Here is a 22,922-nt window from a genome sequence, read left to right on the forward strand (position 1 = left end):
TTCCTACGGCTGGAACGCAGCTGGGACTGGACACCTTCCTCCCCTCAAACACTGATGAGGTCCAGCAACTCGCCATTGCTCCATGCTGGGGCTCGCTTGGCGCGTGGAGCAAGGTCACCTGGAAAGATTCGCAGATAGCACTCCACGCCACGCTGGGATGAGCAAACAGGAAAGGGATTTTTAAAATTCCTGGGGAATGTAAAGGGTGGGTCACATAGTTGGTTACCCAAGGCCAGGGCAGTAGAGTTTGAAGTGATGACCAGAGTAGCTAGAACAGGCATGGCGGGATACTGACGAATAATTCTGGAGGCCATTCACAGCGCATTGGGCGGTCACGCTGGCGCTGCAGCGCTAGCGCGATACTCGCTATTCCTATCGGGGAGGTGGAGTACATGCAGCGCTGCAACCAGGGAGATACAGTGCTGCAAATGCCTTGCCAGTGTGGACGGGGAGTGAGTTACAGCTGGGGGTGGCTTTACGGTGTTGTAACTCGCAAGTGGAGCAAGCCTCAGTATTGCTCTTTTCTGGACCATCTTTCTTTCACGGCACCCTTCCTCCTCTCACACATACGAGGGATGGTCTAAGCATCTCTCTCACGCGGGGGTGAGGAGTACATCCTAATATACATGGGATATGCTCAGAAAAATTAAAGGTAGCGCCACATTTTCTCCACATCTTTTTTTCACAAAACCCTGATAGATGGGACATGTCGCATCCTTGCTGATAGTCCCCTTGCCACTTCAAGCATTCTTCTTTGCATACTAAGGCATAAGGAGTAGAGTAGTGTGAGTGACCCCAGCAGTTGGCCTATAAATTACATTGCCCTGTAATTTGGGCATGGTTGTTTAGTGGCTGTTGTGACAGTTTAGAGAATGCACAAGGCTATAAGCATAATAGGTGACACCTGGTGATTTATCATCCTTTTGCTGTCTATCATGTTGACAAGTTAGTCAAGAAAATGTTGCCTGTGTCCTGGTCACACAGCTAAGCATGTGTTCACCTGGGCAGAGACTGACAGTGTTCAGTACTGCATAAGAGGAATCCTTACTCTGTAAGCAGTTGCATCCAAGCTTAAGCAATACGAATGGACAATGTTCTATTATGCCATAAAATCTGCATAATTCCAGTGCATTGACAGAGGCCTTTCCACTGCCACAGGCCTAATGACCCAGGGCGGAGATGATGCTGGAGGAGCACACCCTCATGGATTCTGTTGTACTTACAAGAGGATTAAAATAGCCCACACTTCTTTCATTTGCAGAAAACCCCTTTTCTCTTTGGTAAATATTTTGCCCAGTATTTTCTAGGCTCTCTGCAAAACCAGTCAGAGCAAAGGTTCTGCCGTTACAGTTAGATGGGGTTTTATTGTTCAGAACCCCCTACTCCAGAAACATTCTGAGCTTGTGCTGCGTGCAAGTGCCACAAACATGCTGCCTTAAATCCTCAGGAGAAGCCAGGGACTTTTGTCATGACTCTATCAAAGTTCTGCCTGGGACATACAGGCTGATCCTGAGTCCTAGGCAGGGTGCACTGTGCATCTTGTATGGGAGGGGTACAAAACTGGTTTAAAATCACCTCTGCATTTCCCCCCAATCCTTGGGCTGTCTGGCCACGGGGCTCTGCCCAGCATAAATTAGAGTACCCTCAGGGCTGTTCTGTGTTAGGCTAGCAGCCAATGGGCCATTTCAGTGATGCCCTGGCTGTGCTAACCTTCCCCAGGCAACACCCCAGTGCCAATGATTTCTCTCCATCCATGAATAAACCCAGCTGCAGTAAAGCTAGTCAGTGTAGGGAACCTAAGAAAAAGCCCAGCTGAAGAAAGATGTGAGGCTGTTGTTGGAGCAGCAGGGGGGCTGGATCTGGGAGATGGTCTGATGCATTTTCTAGCCCATCTTACTTCCAGTTGGAAGCTGTGAGTTCAAACAGTTATCCACAGGTTAAAACACTTTATTTGATTCTGATCACTCATGTGGCTTTGTTTTAATCAGGTAATGGAATTACGCACCTTTAAGCACTGAATGTTGTTTTTAATTTAAACGTTAGCCTGCCCTGCACAGAGCATTCTAATACTGCAGCATTCAAGACTACTTTGAAATAAATGTGCTAGTTACCTATACTCTGTGTAAGCTGATCCCCAAGTTGCAAGCCCTCCCACCCTTTCAGGGAGCTAGGGCAATGACTAGCTATTTATTGTACTTATTTTTAAAATACAGTACTTTGTTTTATAATGATCAAACATTAACACATACGCCTTCTGCACTGGAAAGTGCAGGATTCCAATTAAGTCCTGCAGGGCCAGTGGGTGTACCACAGTTATGCTAACATTTCACTGGGGATGCATCCTGAAGGTCATTTATGCTAGTGCAATGTTGCTGTAACTATCATATCCCACAAGGTGGCATAACACTATCAGCATCTACACGTTGTTACCAATTTGAGTTTCATTCTTGGCGCTAACAGTGTTCTGAGTATTACTTACAAGGCAAACCCAAGAGTTGATGCGGGCAAAGCTTGTTACTAGGGCGTTCTATATAAGATGGGGAATAAAATATTTCCAAAGCATAGTTTACATCGTAGGTTTGGAAAAGCCCTAGCAAAAGAGGCCAGGCCAGGGGGCGTAACAAAAAAACCTAGAGGATTCACCAACCATTGAAAACTGGGACAAAAAGAGCTGACATTTTGCATAAGTAATTTAGAAAATTTTTCTAGGGTCAATGTAGTGCTGGGGAGATGCCACAGGCCTGTCACTGTCAGTCCCTAGCGCAAAGCGTACTTGACAGGCAGCAGCCTAGTGCTGCCCCAGGCCTGAACCCTGCCCATAGGAGCGGTCAATCTCTCATCCACGTAATCTGGTCAGCAAGGAGGGACTCGTTGTGGTTTCTGTGAGAACAAACAGGGCTGGCCTTGAGGAAAATGGGTCCCTGACCAAACTTATATTTTGGTGCCCTGGTCCTTATGGGCGTGGTGCCTCCCCCCATTGTCCCTGGCTTCTCAGGCATCCCATCCCCCTCTTGTGCCCCATGCCCTGCACTTTACCTCTTTACCTCACCCCTGCACTGTGCCCCCTTCACCCACATAGGGCAACTGACATGGATGCACAGAGCAGCCGGCATTGCTACTCACTCCCCCACTCACAGCCCCCTAGGTGCTCACTCCTCCCCCGCACCCCCTGCTGGGAGGAAGCAGGGAGAAATCTGGGTGCCTCCCACACACCGTGTGCCCCTGCCAGCTGGGAGCAGTTTCTGACTGCACCAACAGTGCTCACTCTCCACTGCTGCACAGCACCTCCTTGCCCCTGGCGCTCCTGAGTCGGGCGACCCACCCTGGAGGAGAATATCTGACTCTATGAACTGGAATTGGCTCAACAGTGTATTTCATAAAACCAAAACCAGTGCAAATTCAGTCCAGGTCAGTATTGTTATTTCATGGCCTTTCAGTTTTATGTCAAGAGGGTTGCTGGTTCTTGCAGCCTTAAAACAAGCGCCTCCTGCTCCTTGCCAAGAGAATCATCTTTTAGACACAGCACTTGGCGAGATTAATGGATGGTATCTGTTCGTTGCATTCCAGCAAAAGGGTCTTTCCACCTCTCTTCAATCTCCTAAATCAGCCAAGCCCCTTTAGCTCTTCGCCTCTGCAAATGGTACAAGTGCTACAAGGCTTTCAATTCTAGAATTATATAGTTACAGGCCCACGGATGGAAGAGACCTCCAGACATGGCGTGAATTTCCATATCCTTAGGTGCAACAGCACAAGGGACTGATGCAGTACAGTAGAACTTCAGAGTTACAGACACCTTGGCAATGGAGGTTGTCCGTAACTGTGAAATGTTTGTAACTGAACAAAAGGCAATTCCGCTCCAGCAGTTCACACTCGGGACCAGGTTCCAGAGGCAGCTAGGCAGCGGCCTTGCTGGCAGCTTCTTTCCCTGGCCCAGGCAAGCCTGTGTTCACTGCCGGCCAGGGTGGAGGGGGCTGACGGAGTGAAAACAGTTTGTCCCTCTTACCGGTGGAGCTGGGGTGTGTGAAAACAGCACCCTCCGTTCCCCCAGCCAGGGGTGGTGGTGAAAATAGTACCCACAGCTTATCGGAAAGCAGTGCAGACACCAGTGCTTCTCCTGCACCAGCTGCCTTGGGCTGGCAGCAGGGACACACAGCTTTGCCTGGGAATCGCAGCAGCTTCACTTCCTAGCTGTGAGTGGGTGCTCTGTGCAGAGGGGGAGGGTTAAGGGTGGGGACAGGCAGCCCAGCTGTGCCTACCTTTCAGATGCAATACAGGCACAGTACAATATTTGCTTTTTTTGTCTCTGCTGCTGCCTGGTTGGTTACTTCTGGTTTCGCATGGAGTCTGGTTGACTGGTCAATCCATAACTTTGGTATTCATATCTTTAAGGCTCTATTGTATAACCTCACTTTTCAAGGTGTTTGTCACTCTAGGTCACATCTTCAGGCTATTGGTGCTAATGTCTTGGGCTATTTATTCAAAAACAAAGGAGCAAGAAGGCAACTAAAATGGCTTTTAAACAAATTATATGACAGTGACAAATGTTCAGTATCCCTGATTGAAAGTAGCAGGAAAAAGCCCAGCAATACTTGCTAATGTTGGTTTCTTCTGACTATTCAAAATTCTGGTGTTTCCACTACCTTCAAACTGTGAAATGCTCCTGGATACCCACTCAATGCATCTGTGCCGAACAAAAGCTGTTATGAGACGTGGTTTCATTTAAAAAAAAAAATCTCTGTAGCTATTCAAACTGCTCAACGGTAGCCAACTTGGCATTTTAACCATCCTTGACCCATTCACATTTAGAAACGTAGTGATTGCATACCAAATAGGAAACTGACCTACATGGACCTCCTGGGCTTGTGTCTGATAATGGCGAGGTCAGAGGAAGGTGCAAGAAACTTCATCATGGACAATAGCCTGTGTGAAGTGATGGCTATGAAGGCTGAGGGACATTTGTCTTTAGCTCCATTTAAAGCAATGGGTAATGGCAGTCATTTTTTTAGTGGGGGAGAGATAGCTTAGTGGTTTGAGCATTGGCCTGCTAAACCTAGGGTTGTGAGTTCAAACTTTGAGGGGCCACTTGGGGATCTGGGGCAAAATCAGTACTTGGTCCTGCTAGTGAAGGCAGGGGGCTGGACTTGATGACCTTTCAAGGTCCCTTCCAGTTCTAGGAGATGGGATATCTCCATTAATTTTAAGTTAAGGAATAACCTCTTGATTAGGGTGGGGGGGGCATGTGTTTCTAACCCCTGTTAGTGGCTGGCTTGTGTTCTGAAGCGGAAGCAGTGGCTCTCAATCTTTCCAGACTACTGTACCCCTTTCAGGAGTCTGATTTGTCTTGTGTACTACCTCCACCCCACTTAAAAACAACTTGCTTACTATATAATTATCAAATAAAGCAATTGGAATACAAATACTGTACTTACATTTCAGTGTGTAGTATATAGAGCGGTATAAATCAGTGGCTCTCAACTTTTCCAGACTACTGTACCCCTCTCAGGAATCTGATACGTTTCGCCTTAAAAACTACTTGCTTACAAAATCAGATATAAAAATATGAAAGTGTCCCAGCACACTATTACTGAAAATTTACTTACTTTCTAATTTTTACCATATAGTTATAAAATAAATCAATTGGAATATAAATATTGTATGTACATTTCAATATATTGTATATAGAGCAGCATAAATAAGTTACTGTCTGTATGACATTTTAGTTTGTACTGAATTTGCTAGCGCTTTTTATGTAACATTGTAAAACTAGGCAAATCTCTAGATGAGCTGATGTACCCCTGCATACACCGCAGGATGCATGTACCCCTGGTTGCAAACCACTGCCCTGATGTACACATAACATCGAGTCCTATAGTCCATAGGCCTACGGTATAAATAGCCCATGCCCTCTAACCACCCTATAGTTCTTCTCTAGTTCTAAAAGCAGCATTTGGAGCTGGACTCTAAACTAGATGGGTGAAGGGAGGGTCACTGTGGCTGTGTGGCAGTAATACTTTCAGCACACAAGAGTTAACGGCTGGTAAGTAACTATATGGTGCCAAAGAGCCGATGGCTCCAGAGACAACTGCTCAGGAAATGTTCCCTGCTATGGGGCAGCAGAATACTAGTCTGGCTTTGCCACTGCTGCTGATGCTAATATCCTTCTCACCATTGCTTAGCAGGTATTGGCTGCGAGTAGTTTGGCCAGACAGAACAGCTGCCCAGCCTGGATAAGCAATCTGAATGGGTAGCACTGGTGGTTCTGACTCACAGCAAGCACTAGCTCTTGAATAAGTAAATAGCCTTTATAGACCCACAACTTGTCATCGTATATAGTGAACAACTCTTCTTTAGAAGGACTTAGGCGGTTTCTAACAAACATCAGTCCCGTTTCTATGCAAGCTGACCACTGCTTCCATTATCTCATTGCTCACTCCCCAGAGTTTACTTTTTCCTCCTGAAACACATTCTGTTACATGTACTTTGTATTGTCTAGCTTCTTGAAAAGTTGGAAGAGAGGTGACCTTTTCTCGGGAGCACAACTCACTTTCCTTCAATACACAAGAAGACTGTTCTCTTGGCTATGACAGTGTCACATGGAACTGAAATAATGGCACTTACCATTATAGGAAAACTGAAAGTTGATGATACCCAAATTCAGTGAACAAGACCAGATCACAAGGTAGAACACAATGATGTTTCAGAATGACTATAACAGATCAAAGTGAATTTGTTAACTTCACAGTAAAATGCCTTCTTTGAATATTAATGCTAGGAATTCAGTGATTGTTTTAACTCCTCTCTTGACCAGAGTAATACCATTTTGCAATGTAATGACAAGTCTGAACTTCACTTTTTAAATTAATTATGTGTCAGTGATTTAGAAATTAATCAGATGTGACCTCATGGTTCATGTGTTGATTTTAATTTCTGCTTTACAATAGTCCAGATCTAGGAGTCTATTCCCATACTACAGTAATGCAGACACTCTCATCATGAATTTAACTTTCATTCCCGATCTTTTATTTACTTTGTCATTTTAAAGTGCTAGTGATGGTCTGGCAACAGCTTTCTTAAGCTGAAAAGCCCAAATGCCTTTTATATTTAAAGTATTAGAGGTTTAGTGAAAAAATGAAGGATGAACTATTTGTTGTGCTTCCAATTAATGCCACTGTTGATAAGAAATGCTTCTGCCCTTGTGACCATTTTCAATGGAATAGCAAATTGTATCAAGAATAGTCAGTGGCATGAAAGGGGCATAGTTGTTAAACATGGCTGATACGCTGTGTTCTGCACAGAGAGGTCAAGGGTCTCACTACCCAACCATCTGAGCCTCCATGGTGCTATAAATTATTCTTTTAAAGGTTACTCAGTTTTACACAGAGACTAAGCACATCTGGTTCAGATACACCACTGATGTTTAGCTGATGTTTTAACCAATGCTGGCATTATTATTTATGCAGGGAAGTAGCATGACACTAATTTAACCATAAATTCCTTTATTAAAGCTGAAGGCTGAATGCTATTTATACAATTACAAATCAGACCCAAACTGGTAAGATGTAGCCTGACTGTCAGTGCTCATATTGATTTTTAGCCTCACTGGCAGTCAGTAGTGTAGACACTCAACAGAGCTTGTCACAGGAAGCACAGCATGCTGGACGTGCTTCCCCTCCTTGCAGAAAAATCCCATTTTAAAATGTCAGTTTGACTTGTCTACTGTCTATACTTAGATTATTATTAATGTTTGGATCCCACAAAGATATTTCCCCATATTTGCCATTTTAAAAAAACTGGATTGGATGTTAGCCAGAGTTAGGGTTTAGGACCTTCAGCACGGAAAGCTGTAAATCACCAGAGACTCTGAACACAGACCCAAAGCTAACGCCTAAGAACAGCAAGTGTGGCCTTGCACAATTGTTGTTAATTTGATTCCAGTGCATGCCCCTTACTGACAAACGGAAAGAAAGATAAACATTAAATGAGACATAACTATCTACAAGAATCTGACAGGTGTAAGCCACCATGAGGGAGCAAAATTATTTAGGGGAATACAATGAAGGTATAACTAGGAATAATTGTCTGGTGGTAAGCAAACGAACAAGCATGTTGAGACCAAGGGAGTATAGGACTGCGCTCTATAACTACGTTGGGGGGTAAAGACATGGGAGAATCTGATCTAGGACTCTTTGTGCACATTGTTCAGAAACATTGCACAAAACATTTCTGACAAATTTTATTTTAACATTTCATTAACCAAGTCACTATGATTGAATAGCACACGTGAAAGGATCATTTAGCTGCAACCTTACAAATATGACAAGTGTAGGGGGTTCTTAATTAATTGGTTTTGCCAGTGCTACTTTCACCAAGAAGAGTGACAAGAAGAGTGTGTATTAGAGAACACTAGAACTACCATATAAGCATTGATTCTAAAAACCAAACTCTCAGAATCAGCAAGAGACTTCAGCATTTGTAGAGCCTGCAGCTTTTTACTGAATTTGATCAGGTACATAGTTTAAGCATTAAACAAATATATTCTTCTACAGTACAGAAGTTGTTTGAATGAATTTGTTTCTCATTAAAAGCAAAAGATTATAAGGCAGCCCTCTTCGGGGTAACCATTTCTACACAGCTCTGCCATTGCATGTTGGACCTAGGACCCTATTATGCATTGAGTTATATTAGTATGTATCAGAAGCAATGTCCCTGGAGTCAGGGAGTTATAGGCATGAAAGAAAGAAAGAATCAAGTCCCTAATCTACAAAACTCCTCCCCACACATGCTGTCACCAGGCTATGTGTTGCCAGCTAGATAAGGCAGACATTCAGTTGGGACTAGAATGTAGCCAGCAAAGGTTTCTGACATAAGCAAGACTGAATCTCACCAACAGTGGTGCAAGGTCTGAGCATTAACCCCCTTATTTTTATTGCTTTATTAATAAATATGATTTTAGCAGCTGTCCGTATAAATGCAGCATTGTGATAAATTAGTTTGCAATAACTTTTTTTGTTTTTATAAAGAAAGTGAAGTCTCGGGCAGATGCAAACAGCATCCCAAATAAGCCACTATCTGAAAGAACTCAGGGATGCCATGAAAGTGAGATATTTCTGATTGTTGGCAGGCACCTGCTGTCTTTTACAAATTAAAAAAAAAAAATTATAGTTCGCATGGGACTTGATTTAACTAAGGCTTCCTTATTTATTCAATACATTGTCAAAAATATAAAAGTAAGTTTTGTTTTATTGTAAAAGTGCCCAACATGGAGATAAACAATTTAATCTGGCATTTATCAGGATGTCACAAGAACTGTGACACAAGAAAGATGTCACATGTAATGTCACAAGGATGCCCACATTTCTAGGTTTAAATTTCTATGGAAATTAAGATCACAACATTGCTAACCAAACTGGTAATAGAAATTCTGGCATAGTTTCAAAAATGAAACAAAACACAAGCAGCAATCCACTTTTTAACAGATTTCCTTTCCTTTTTATTTAAGCAAGCAAACAAGCTTCAGAATCAGATGAACAAAAACTATTAAACGGATAACACTATTGTTTACATTCACAGATCTTTCTAGGGCAGAAGATTCATTAGCTACCAGATCCATTTAAGTCAGCTTCTTTAAGAACAAAAACCATTGGCCTGTGAATTATTCCAGTTCCTAATATAAGCGTGACTGCTAGTCACATCAATGTTGTGCTAAACGAGTTCACCTCACAAATATATTTGATGCAGAACATAGCTTTTTGATTATTCTTAAGAAGAGAAACAAGAAACTTTCCATCTCAGTTTGTGTTCTCCCTCTCCTCCCCTTCATCAAGATTTTTGTACTAATCTTTCAATATAAGAGGAGCCTTCACTTGATCAGCCACTTCCTTCCCCATCAGTATTTCAACAATAGCCAGGCCAAACTCAAAGCTGGTGCCAGGACCACGGCTGGTGAGAAAGTTCCCATCTTTTTCCACACGGCTTTCAGAGTACTTGTAGTGTTCTTAAAGAGGAAAACAGAACACAGAAAACGTTCACGTTGATGCAGCTCATGCACAACTCCAGTAGCAATTTAGCAAATGCTTCCAGACCTGCTATACTACACAGTACTGTTAGCCCCAAGTGTTCAAAAATCATGAGTCAGGTCCACCAAAATCATGAGATTTTTTAAAAATACATTTTGTGTTCTCTCTAACTTCTGGCTTTCAAATCTTTAAAGCTTTTGTTTATTATCATGAGGCTAGGATTTTTTTTTAAATAAAAGCTGCGAATCTCTCCCAATCACATGCTTATGGTTAGTGCTTTAAGAAAAACCCACAATAAAAACCTCCCAGTACCCTTCTCCTTCTCCCCCAAGAGCGGACAACACTTGTACTGCTAATTAAGACAGTATGTGCTTCATTAATTAATGCCTGTGGCTTGCAAACCTATCAGCTTTTTGTGAAAGCTCTGATGTATTACACTATGCGTTTAGATAGGGTCTTGGAAATTCATCATATTACACAATAGAATCTGCTACAGTGATTTCCATTTAAATCTGCAATCCCTCACAAAGGTTCACGTATCCACTTCATACTGTCTGTGAAGGGAATGGCTTTGATACTGCAAGGCAATGAGGTGAAAGGGATGTATATCTTGTATGTGGCCCTTAGCAATAGTAGTGCTAGCTCCAGTTCAAAGTCCATATTGAATGTTGGCATAAAGCAGGTCATCTTTCCAGCATAGGCCATTATTCTTAAGAATTTAGGAATTAGTGGCCATTATTGGCTCCAGGTGAAAACATGCCACTAAGCCTCACCTTGGAAACGAATCCCAGGTTGGAGAAGCCAACAGCTAGTGCCAGATGGAAGACTATGACCTTACCTGGACCCCATTGTAGGAGGAGGAAGGGACATGGTTCAAATTGACCAGGACTATAACTTATTGTACTTAGACAGGACACCAGGTAATATTTTAATCAGCGCTATAGTGATGTATGAATTTGCAACACTAGTCAATAAGGAAAATAAAACAAAAGACTATCCCAGAGTGACAAAGTCTAATAAGTATCAGAGGGGTAGCCGTGTTAGTCTGGATCTGTAAAAGGCGACAAAGAGTACTGTGGCACCTTATAGACTAACAGACGTATTGGAGCATAAGCTTTCATGGGTGAATACCCACTTCGTCAGATGCATGTGATGAAGAGGGTATTCACCCACGAAAGCTTATGCTCCAATATGTCTGTTAGTCTATAAGGTGCCACAGGACTCTTTGTCACTTTTTAAAGTCTAATAAGTTTATACTTACCCCAAACCAATATATATCCTGATAACAAAAACCATCAGCTCTGAGAAAGATTTAGTGTGCCTCTTAATTCTCAGGGTATTTCTAGAAATCACAGAATGCCTCTATAAACTTGCTGTTAGGAGATTTTCAAGCTCCCTCTGGGAGGGAAGTGGTAGATACCCTTCCCACCTCCATATTTCCCCTTTTCTGCTATACTCTCTCCCACTCCTTCCATTTCATGGTGAGAAAGTGAAATGAGAAACGTGCATGACATGCTTTCCCCAAATCCCAGCACTTTGCTATAGGAGAAAAATATCAATCTTTGACAGCTAGGGTTTCTGGAAGGTAAGAAGGGTACCATTTCAGTTTGGTTGCTGGGTTTTTTTAGATAAGAATTCAGAAAGGGGAAAGCTGGCAGGCCTCAAGTAGCAGAGGAAAATGCTCCTAGAAGTATTTTGTTGAGGTTCTCCTCCCCCCACCACCCTTCTTTCTGGCCAGTGTTAATACTGAAGGGCATGGGTCTGTGGATCCATTTCCTCCACAGTATTCAGGACAGACAAATGCTAAAAGTTTAACACCTCCATTTGCCTTTTAATAATTATACCTACCTCCTTTCATCATTTTATCTTTGGCCAAAGGGTGTGTTGTAACTTTCCTCCCAAACCCGATCCCATGTGCCATCAGGGCAGTGGGACCTGCAAGTAATACAAAGTGAGCCTGTCACTAGTGTAAACTCCATAGGAGACAAGTACTTGTCAACAAACATTCAAAGAACGAGCCTCACAAAATCCCAGGAGAGGCCTAGCATGGATGCATACACAGTCTAGGCCCACATGAGAACTATAAGAGTAAATGCAAGGCCCCAACAGAGAGATACAGATACATGGTGTCCTACATTTCCTTTAAACAAAAATCAATCCCCCATGGGAGAGAACGTATATCAAAAACCAGAAAGTTATTTAGTTCTAAATCTTTGAATAAAAACTATTGTCTTGCAGATTAAGTGATCACTGTATTTGACTCCCATCTTCTACAACAAGTCAGTCATACTGATAGGATATCTGCTTAACTTGGGGAAAAGAGGCAGAATGTGACACTGAACAGAGACCTGCTAATAAGGATTAATTACAAATATTCTGGGGAAAACCTCACAGTTGATAGTCATCTGTGTGCCAAGTGCCCAAGGAAGGGTATTAACATACAATATCTTAGCCAAATCATGGGCTAGCAGCTGTAACTTTTTTATTTGTAATAACAGCATTTAGAGGAGATAACACTTCCCATTTGAACTAAATTGAGGAAGGAATGTGGCAGAAAGTTATATAACAAATGACCTGGAAAAAACCATTATGGGAATTCCAGAAAATAATATTTGCCTAATTTACCAGTTTCTGTTAGTTGTTCAAGTTTGACTCATTCATGGGCCAGTTCCAGGAAAGAAACAACTTTTGTGTTATTCAGCTAGAAATTTGCTTTGCAAACAGTTATAATTAAATCAGTGACTCTTTTCAAGTGAACTTCCATTATTATGAAAGGTTTCCTTTACAGAACTGTTCAAAGTTCATATTGATTGTTTGTAGCAAAAGCAGGAGGATAAATAGAAAACTACTATCCCTCAAGTGTGAGGAAATTCAGAACTCTGCAGGTCCCTGGGCTAAGCCATCAGAAAAATCTAGTGATAGCAAATTAAATGAGCAAAGACGTATCAGACGTATACTTCCACAGCACTCAAAAGAGCAAAGATGTATCAGAAACAAAAGTGAAAGAGGCATTCCAAAAATGCATATGACTAGACTAAATAAATACATTTTATACAAGTCAATGGGCAGAAGGAAATCACTTATCAAAGCCTTCTCCCGACCACTTCGGCTAGAGTCCAGCTGGTAGAGCTGGCTTTTTATATCTCAGACACCTCAAAGCACTTTATAAAGCAATGAATAAGATACCTGATCATGCAGTCTGTCTAGGCAGCCAGGCCAGGCCAGAATAATGATCGTTACCATTGCCATGTGGATGAGGAATGGTGAACCTGTAATCTTATATTTACAATTTTTCTTCCAAAACTAAAGGGCAACAGAGGGGATTATTTTATGTCTAAGAAATTTATATCGACTGTGTACTGCCAGCACATAGCTCCTAGCAGAGAGACTCCTAGCGTAAGCACATATTTTATAGAACACCCTAATATACTGCTAGCACCTTACCAAATTCACGGTCCATTTTGGTCAATTTCATGGTCATAGGATTTTTTTAAAAAATCATAAATTTCACAATTTCAGATATTTAAATCTGAAAGTTCATGGTGTTGTAACTGTAGAGGTCCCAAAAAGGTCCCAACACCCAAAAAGGTGTTGTGGGGAGGTTACAAGGTTATTGTAGGGGTGTCATGGTATTGCCATCCTTACTTCTGCGCTGCTGCTGGTGGCAGTGCTTTCTTCAGAGCTTGGCAGCTGGACAGCAGCTACTCTTGGCTGGGAGCCCAGCTCTGAAGGCAGAGCCACCGCCAGCAGCAGCGCAGAAGTAATGGCATGGTATGGTATTGCCACTCTTACTTCTGTGCTTCTGCTGGCACGGCACAGCCTTCAGAGCTGGGTGCCTGGCCAATAGCTGCCACTCTCCAACCACCCAACTCTGAAGGCAGTGCAAAAGTAAGGTCGACAATACAATGACCCCCCTACAATAACCTTGTGACTCCCCCGTGACCCGCTTTTGGGTTGGGACCCCCAGTTTGAAAAACACTGGTTTCCCCCATGAAATCTGTATAGTAGAGGCTAAAAAATACACAGAAGACCAGATTTCATGGCTGTGATGTGTTTTTCATGGCCGTGGATTTGGTAGGGACCTATATATTGCATTTCACAGCAGCTAACCCCACACCAGTAACTTTGACAAGAAGAGGCGGAATCAGGAGTGCTGGCAACTTGTAGTTAAGCTTCACGCTGTTTTACAGAGTGCCTCGTGTTAGATTATAGCTCCTCTCCCCCCTTCATTTGAACTTTATGCATGTTACATTTACTCTTGCTACTGAGCTACTGAGACACAACAGTACTGAAAGAGTTTGCTAGAGGACGTAGCTGCCCAGACAACCCTTTAAAGCAGCCGAGTAGGTTACAATACGAGATAGTTCGTTACTGTACCTGCACAAATGGCAGCAATTAGGCCTTTTCTGTTCTCCTGGTCCACTAAAATGTCTTTCACAGCAGGAGACTGCACAAAGAAATGATATAACAGTAAGTAATTATTTAAAAAACCAAAACAAAAAAAACCCACCCACAACTCATGCTGCACTGTCGGTAATAAATACAGAAAATAGTTAATTATGTAGGGAAAGTAGATCAGGAATTTTTGTTTTAGTTTATGAGACAAGGAACAGTCAATCAAAAGGTGGAAAATTCAAAACCAATAAAGGAAATGCTTTTTCCCACAACATGTGATTGAACTTTTGCCACAGGAAGTAGCTGAAGCCAAGAACTCAACATGATTCAAAATGAGACTGGATATTAAGAATATCCAGCGTTATCAACATAAGTAACATTTTGGAAGTTATATTAAACTTCATGCTTCCGGGCTTAAGCCAATTGTTACCTATGAGAGACAACGAGATCAATTTGCTAGGTTAAATTATTCCACATCTGCTTAATGAGGGTTTTTTATTAGGGCCGTCAAGTGATTAAAAAAATTAATTGCTATTAATTGTACTGTTAAATAATAATAGAATACCATTTAAATATTTTTGGATGTTTTCTACATTTTCAAATATATTGATTTCAATTACAACACAGAACACAGGGCTCACTTTATATTTATTTTTTATTACAAATATTTTTGCTGTAAAAAAAAACAAAAATAGTATTTTTTAATTCACCTCATACAAGTACTGTAGTGCAATCTCTTTATCATGAAAGCTGAACGTACAAATGTAGAATTATGTACAAAAAATAATTGCATTCAAAAATAAAAGAATGTAAAACTTTAGAGCCTACAAGTTCTCTCAGTTCTACTTCTTGTTCAGCCAATTGCTCAGACAAACAAGTTTATTTACATTTGTAGGAGATAATGCTGCCCGCTTCTAGTTTACAATGTCACCTGAAAGTGAGAACAGGCATTCGCATGGCACTGTTGTAGTCAGTGTTGCAAGATATTTATATGCCAGATGCGCTAAAGATTCATATCTCCCTTCATGCTTCAACCACCATTCCAGAGGACATGCGTCCATGCTGATGATGAGTTCTGCTCGATAACAATCCAAAGCAGTGCAGATTGACGTATGTTCACTTTCATCATCTGAGTCAGATGCCAGTATTTGTAATAAAAATAATAATAGAAAGTGAGCGCTGTACACTTTGTATTCTGTGTTGTAATTGAAATCAATATATTTGGAAATGTAGAAAAACATCCAACATATTTCAATTGGTATTCTGTTATTTAACAGTGCAATTAAAACTGATTAATCGCGATTAATTTTTTTTTTTTTGAGTTAAATCGCGTGAGTTAACTGTGATTAATCGACAGCCCTAGTTTTTATATCTTCCACTAAAGGAGATGTTACTGGCCACTGCTAGACAGGATACCAGACTAGATGAACCTTAAATTGGATCCAGTACGGCAATTCCTAATTTCTTATGGCATCAAAATACTTCATATCCGGTTCAATGATCGTTTACAGCAACACGTCGCATCTCCACACGACAAGTCCGTCACCGCTTTACACGGGAGAACGCCGGCTAAGACTGCAGCTGTACAGCTTACTTTTTTTTTTTTTTTTTTGTTAAATGTTGGATTGAATTTGCTGCAGTAGCCGGAGAATATAAGCAACACTTACAGACAGATGGGCAGGCCTTTGAATTATCTTCAGGTTTTATGATTTTACCTCGGACAAATTTTGAGCTCCTAGGTTACCACCTGGCAGGACCACCACATCATAAGGCCCCTAAACAAAGAAAGAAATGCTTACTTAGCAGAATTCTACAGGAGAAGAGCATACAAGTTCACTCAGGAGTTTGTCTTTATGACTGTTAAAACATACCAAAATGAGAAGCAGAGGAATTCTAACTTTTCTGCTTCTAAAAGGCTCTTTACTCAAAAGGAGGTCTGATGAGCGACCAAAATATTTCACCTAATGGAGCTACTAGAAAAACACTGTTTCGTTTTCCGTACACCAGGCCAAGAACTGCTGGAGAAACTTGTTTTGAAGCAAACTTTGCCTACACAATAAGTCTTTGTGGATGGGGGAGTTGAAGTGCTCCAGAGTGTGATTGACAGCTCTGCAATGTGCTGATAGGTGCTATGCTGCAAAGCTCCCTAAGCAGCACTTCCTTCCTGAACAGAAACTTTCTGTTGTTCCCAATTATGCTATTTTGTCAGAGAGTCTGGGTAACATGCACAGTAAAGCTCGGAGTTAAACATTTTACCAAGTCAAATACCTGGACAGAATGTTAAAAATTGTGCAAAACTAAGATACTGTGTTGCAGGACAACACTTGAAGGGAGAGAATTAAATTATGTATCTCTGGGTTCGTGCAATGCTGCTGCAATCAGTCAAACTGGGTGTTACTAATAACCTTCCAAGTCCACTGTGAACCTGTGAAGAAGGTCCTGTAAAGCATTATGCTAAGTCAGTATGACAAACCTCTTTTCTGGCATCTTCTAAACTGGCATCAGGACAAATGAAGACATCTCGGCTACACTGCACTGGATCTTTTCCTGTTAGACCTGCAATAGTCACCTTGATCTGACAGAAAAACAGAAACCATTACAACAGGAAAATGCACTGCTTTAAGGGGATGCAGATGACAATTCTGAAATAGTAAGCAGAAGTGTATTTTGTTTAAAAGATTATTTAAACCAAGCAATAGTAGAAGCTGTAGAGAATCAGACTAAAACCAAAAGTTTCCCACCTCAAAAGTAAAATTAAATGAAAAGTACCTGCAGTAAGATTAGTTATTTGAATCTGGAAGGTCTAACAGATGTATCACATAATCCAGCATTCCACAGGTTTCTAGATTAAAGTAGTGTCAGATTAAGGAGGCTGCTAAATGATCCATTATCAATTTGGGCCTGGTGCACAGGACACTCTCTAAATCTGTTTATTCAGCTCCAGACTCCTTACTCTCAGCTACTACTTGGTCACAGTTCCATAGATATGCACAGAACTCTGTAGGTATAAAATAAGGAAAGACCTGTGCCCCAAGGAGCACCAGGACAAGAGAGTGAACAAAGTAATGGAATGAAAAAGAAGGGGAAAGGTAGGATTTTATTTTGGCTGTTTCATGTGCACAGATTTGGGGTTCTGGTCATTTAAATTCTCACTTTGCAGTTTTTATTTTTAAATCTTATTTATCACTCTTGCACCTGATCAAGATCGGATTATTGGCTATACTTGCAGGTGCACAGGTGATAAATAGGGAGCACTCTAAGGGTAGTAAGTGAAAACTGCTAGATGAAAGCAGAGCTTCAAGGAGAGATTTGAGTGAGATGATCAAGGTCATTAGCTTGATGTGTACAAAGGGGTCTAGTCTTCCCAAGAAAAAAAGAAAACTCTCCCCACTAACACAGGAGTTGCACATATTTTGAGGGGATGATAAACACCTAAAAACCTGCCCTAGTCACTGCTAGGTTCACAACTTAAATGTCTTTACATTGTTTGGAACACATTCATTTTAATATGGCTAAATGTAAATGAATACATCTAGGAACAAAGAATGTGGCCATACTTACACAATGGGAGACTCCAACCTGGGGAGCAGCGACTCTGAAAAAGATATTGGGGCAGTGGTGGATAATCCCACCCAGTGCAACGCTGTGGTCAAAAGGGTTAATGCAATCTGATTGCACAAACAGGGGAATCTTGAGTAGGAGCAGAGAGGTGATTTTACATCTGTATTTGGCACTGCTGTGACTACTCCTGGAATACTGTGTCCAGTTCTAGTGTCCACAATTCACGAGGATGTTGATAAATTGGAGAGGGCTCAGAGTAGACCCACAAGAACAATTAAAGGATTAGAAAAGATGCTTTATAACAATAAATAGATTGAGCTACTTGAATCTATCTTAACAAAGAGAAGGTTAAGGTGTGACTTGATTGCAATCTGTAAGTACCTACCTTGGGAAAAAATATTTGATAATGGGCTCCTCAATCTATCAGAAAAAGATGTAACACAATCCAATATCTGGAAAATGGAGCTAGCCAGATTCAGATTGATATAAATTTACGCCTTACTTCCAATGAGAGTAATTCACCACAACCCTTGGTAAATTGTTCCAATGGTTGAATCTCCATCACTGACAATTTCTAAATCAAGATTGGATGCTTTTTCTAAAAGGTGCATTTTATGGCCTATTGAATCTATGAATTCATATTCTGCAGCAATGAGTACTTGTGGATGAGTGAGCATTTGTCTTTCACGCCACAAATAAAAGGGCCCAGGTGCATGTTCATCCAGGAGGCCACTGAATAAAACAATCTCTCCATCACTGATTCAAGGTGAGAATACTTTTGGTTTCAACAAATGGTCATAAAAAGTTCTAGTGGTTTTCATACTCACTCCAGCCCTTCTCATGACATCAGTGGGGATAACCGTTTCCATCTCCTCTGCTCCTTTAGCCAGAATCACTAAGGCTCTTTTTGAGGCCATGTTTTAATAGCTTTAAGGTGTACTTCTGATTTTCACTGGGCCCCACCGCTACGCTGAAGCTTCCAGAGTCCACAGAGCAAATAGTCTGCTCAAGGAACAAAAAGAGACTGTTAGAAAGCAAATCCTCTGGAGCAGAGGTTCTCAACCTTTTTCTTTCTGAGCCCCCCACCCCGCGCATAACTGCTATAAAAACTCCATGGCACACCTTCGCCACAATAACTGGTTTTCTGCATGTAAAAGCCAGGGCCAGTGTTAGGGGATAACAAGCAGGGCAATTGCCTGGGCCCCATGCCACAGGGGCCCCCACGAAGCTACATTGTTCAGGCTTCAGCTCCCACTCTGGGTGGCGGGGATCAGGGACCTGGGCTTCAGCCCCATGCAGTGGGGCTTTGGCTTTCTCCCCTGGGCCCCAGCAAGTCTAATGCTGGCCCTGCTTGGAGGCCCCCCTGAAACCTGCTCAAGGACCCCTAGGGGGTCCCGGATCCCTGGTTGAGAACCACTGCCCTAGACTTCATCATGAGGTGGTGATTGAGTTTTGTAAGAAGCCATTATTTCTACCATACTGCATCATAAGAAATTTATGAAGGACCTAGATCATTTTGTTTCGAACAGATTATTTACAATAAAAGCCTCTTCTTAAAGAGGCAATTCTTGTGCCTTATTCAAATGTTGCCCAATAGCAAAATGCACCACAGAATAATACTGTTTTGCACTTCTATACCATGTTTAATCGAAAGGATCTCAAAACAGTCACAATTCTGTGAATTATGCCACCACTATTTTACACAGAGAAACTAAGGCACAGAAAGGTTAAACAACTTGTCCAACAGGATACAGTGCATCAGTCCAGAGATAGGAAGAGAAGCCTGGTCTAATCAAGAATGTTACATAATATATATTTGCCAGTGTTAATGTTTAAGGTGAACATCAGATTTGCTTTCAGAGTGCACACCCACAGAGATGGGGAGAGAGATTATGACTCCCACCTGAGGTCTTGTTTACAACTCTCATTAGAAGGGTTTAACTAGATTTTAAACCCATATTTGGTATTTAATTTCTGCAGGAGGAGTTTCCTGTGATTTGTAACGATTCTACCTATGTCTTCACATGTCTGATTAATATGTTTTCTGGCATTTCCCAATCTCTGTGGGGAGGAGGGTGGGGAAACTGCCCTGAAGTGACTGAACAGAACAAAGGAAGATTCTTTTAAAAAGTTAGGCTCCAAAATAGAAATTTAAGACTAAATGGGCAGCCAGATTTTCAAGAGAATCTAAATGAAGAATATTAAGTGGCACATAAAGTACATATTAAATTCATGTTTTTGTGACAAATCTTTTGTTAAACACAACTTTCTGATGACCCAAAAGTCACTTGTAAGATGGTAACATTGATGACCACTGGGAATGGAGGCATTTCACAACTCACCCACTCTGTTTAACAGGGATTTTTTTCCAGTAAGGGGGTTTCCACCCAAAAATGCACATACAGTCTGGGCATTCTTTATAAGAAAAAAAATGTTACACACAGTCACCTAGACAAATTTGGAGGCTGGGGTAATAGGATTTGTTAATCTTAATTTTATTGTTCTCTGCTTTGCTATTTCTTCAGGAGTAGCAGCAATTAGTGAGCAACAAGCCATTTTCTGTACACATTCACAAAAGACGTGGCCAAAGAACTGTCTCTTCCTCTACTCTGCTATGGACTTAACTACCATTACCTCTTTACACAGGAGCCTATAAAAATACTTTTTTAAAATACACATTGCATGCTTCTGCTACGGAATTCACTATCACAAGATACCACTGAGGCCAACAGTTTAGTAGAATATTTTTTAGATTAGTTTATATGCATAAGAATGGTCAGTTACAATAGACAGAATAGGAGGGATATAAAACCTTCCTGTTTCAGGGCATAAACCAGCCACCAGTTGATGGGATTAAGAAAAAGCTTCCCCTATAGGCAGATTTAGGGAATAATTGTCCACTGCACCTTCCTTTGAAGTACAGTATGTGGTATCCAGCCACTGTCAAGAGACACGATACTAAACTACAGTAAATGGACCTCTGGTCTAATCTAGTATAGTAACTCCTAATTTGTTACGGAGTTTTATTTTCTGCCAATTAAATACCAAATCCACTGAGTAAGTAAATTGACTCATGTAGTCATAGCAAGAACTTCCAGGCACGGTGTGACTAAGGGAGTACTAAAATAAAAGAGTTGATACTTTTCTTCAAAAGATCCATAAGAATCTGCAAAACTCATTTTCACAAGAAATTGGCTAACTAATAGGTTGAAGAGTTGTCAAGCATGATTCATGTATACATACACATGACTTAAATATAGAAGCTGTACACATTTTGTTTGTATTCCTCCTCTCTGCCCTTTATACATTTATCTTCAGAGACTGTAAATTCTTTGGAGTAAGCTCTATGTCCTCCTCTGTGGGCATTTGTGTACAGTGCCTAGCACATTGTGGGTGCTACCAGAATAAAAATAATCATTATTCAAGGAGATTGCAGAGCCAAGTTACTCAGAACAAGTCCTTGATTTAGCAGATGACTATGCATGGCAAATAAATCTCCTATTATCCAGCTCCCTCTGTAGTCTTATGGTGCCAATTTTGTGCAGGCACATCCTACTACTCCAGTGGCAGCCAGTAAATTAAGATCATCCTCCCTATATGGGTAAATGCACATTTCTGGGATCAATGACTGCTGACAGATGCAAATAGGAAAGGTAGCCCCTAGAAAGCTGGGGACAAGATGGTGTCCTTTTAAGGCACGAACCCAAATGCAGATGGGAAAAATACTATACGTGAGCCAGAAAATAAATACATTTTAGTGGCTTATGAACTCAGCCAAGCTAGACAGAATATCTATGTCCCAACAGCTATTTTTAAACTTAGGGGATGGGCCATTTGAATGCACACGATTATTTTTCAGAATTTATAAACAAAACATAGGAAGAGGAATAGCACAAAATATACTGCAGAGTGATCACGACCACAGTGCCAGAAAGAAGAGATATTAACGAGATTGGACGCCACAGGCATGCGGCTGAAACGACAGAGGGTCAGGCCCTGAACCTGCAAGGTCGCAGACAAGGAGCCCAGCCCCATTCCCGCTGGTTCAGGCCCCAGACCCCCTGGCAGCGCAGCCGGGATCCGGGCTCACATCCTGGCGTCCCACGGGCTACGTGCCGCCGCCTCGCTCCCGGCCTGCAGCGGCTCGGACAGTGCGGGCGGCCAGAACGGGCTAGTGGCGGGGAAGGAGCCCAAGAGACCCTCCGGCCCGGCCTGGGAGCCCGCCGCCCCCGCAGCCCCTTACCTGTGGGGCGGGCGGGCCGGGGCTGCTACCCTCCGGAGCGGCCTCTCTTGCCGCAGGAAGCACGCCGCTGTCACGGGGCTGGCAGGCCGCCTGGTGCTAGTGCCTGTGCGTTCAGACCTTCCCCGTCCTCGCCGTGCTCTGGCAGATGCGTGGGTCATTCAGCATTTTGCTTTAAAATAGTTCAATATCGATCATTTCTGCTGGAAGTTCTCCGTCCTCCCTCCAGGCTAAACGGAACAGCCCTACACCACCCCCTAAAGCCCAGGCTCTTCTTCTTAACCCATTTCTTGCCAAAACACAGCAGAAAGGAAGGTACGTACTGTCATAAGGAAACCTGACTAAGTACTACAGGCTTCCAAATCACCAATATTTCCATGGAAAAGAATCAAAACGAGTGCCCGAAGAAAAGTAGAAGATTACACCTAGAGATGAAACGCTGGGAAGAGGAGAAAGGACAAATTAAGACAAATCTGGCACAAGGAATGAAAATGTTTCACTCCTTTGCTCAGAAGTGAGGAGGCATTTTACTGATGCTTATATCAGTCATAATTATGTCAGGGTTTGGAAATACTCTTTCCCTAATGATGATAACATTTATTTTATTTAATACAATGTAAAGGTACCTATGAACAGACATCTCAGCACAGCACAATAAAATACATGCGAAGAATAAAGCACTTACCAGGCTAAATATTAACTACAACTAT

General features: G+C 41.9%; 1 protein-coding gene across 1 annotated transcript; it reads right to left on the reverse strand.

Moving 5' to 3' along the window:
- Positions 1–9,461: 9,461 nt before the first annotated feature.
- PARK7 (Parkinsonism associated deglycase) lies at positions 9,462–22,509 on the reverse strand. Its single transcript, XM_034753569.1, has 7 exons — positions 22,216–22,509; positions 18,800–18,974; positions 16,885–16,986; positions 16,127–16,186; positions 14,394–14,463; positions 11,865–11,951; positions 9,462–9,994 (listed from the first exon to the last, which is right to left on the reverse strand). Exons 2-7 carry the CDS (start codon positions 18,887–18,889, stop codon positions 9,834–9,836), a joined length of 570 nt encoding a protein of 189 aa, XP_034609460.1. The 5' UTR covers positions 18,890–18,974; positions 22,216–22,509; the 3' UTR covers positions 9,462–9,833.
- Positions 22,510–22,922: the final 413 nt, after the last annotated feature.

This window comes from Trachemys scripta, chromosome 19 (genome assembly GCF_013100865.1).
Source record: "Trachemys scripta elegans isolate TJP31775 chromosome 19, CAS_Tse_1.0, whole genome shotgun sequence".
NCBI lineage: Eukaryota > Metazoa > Chordata > Testudines > Emydidae > Trachemys > Trachemys scripta.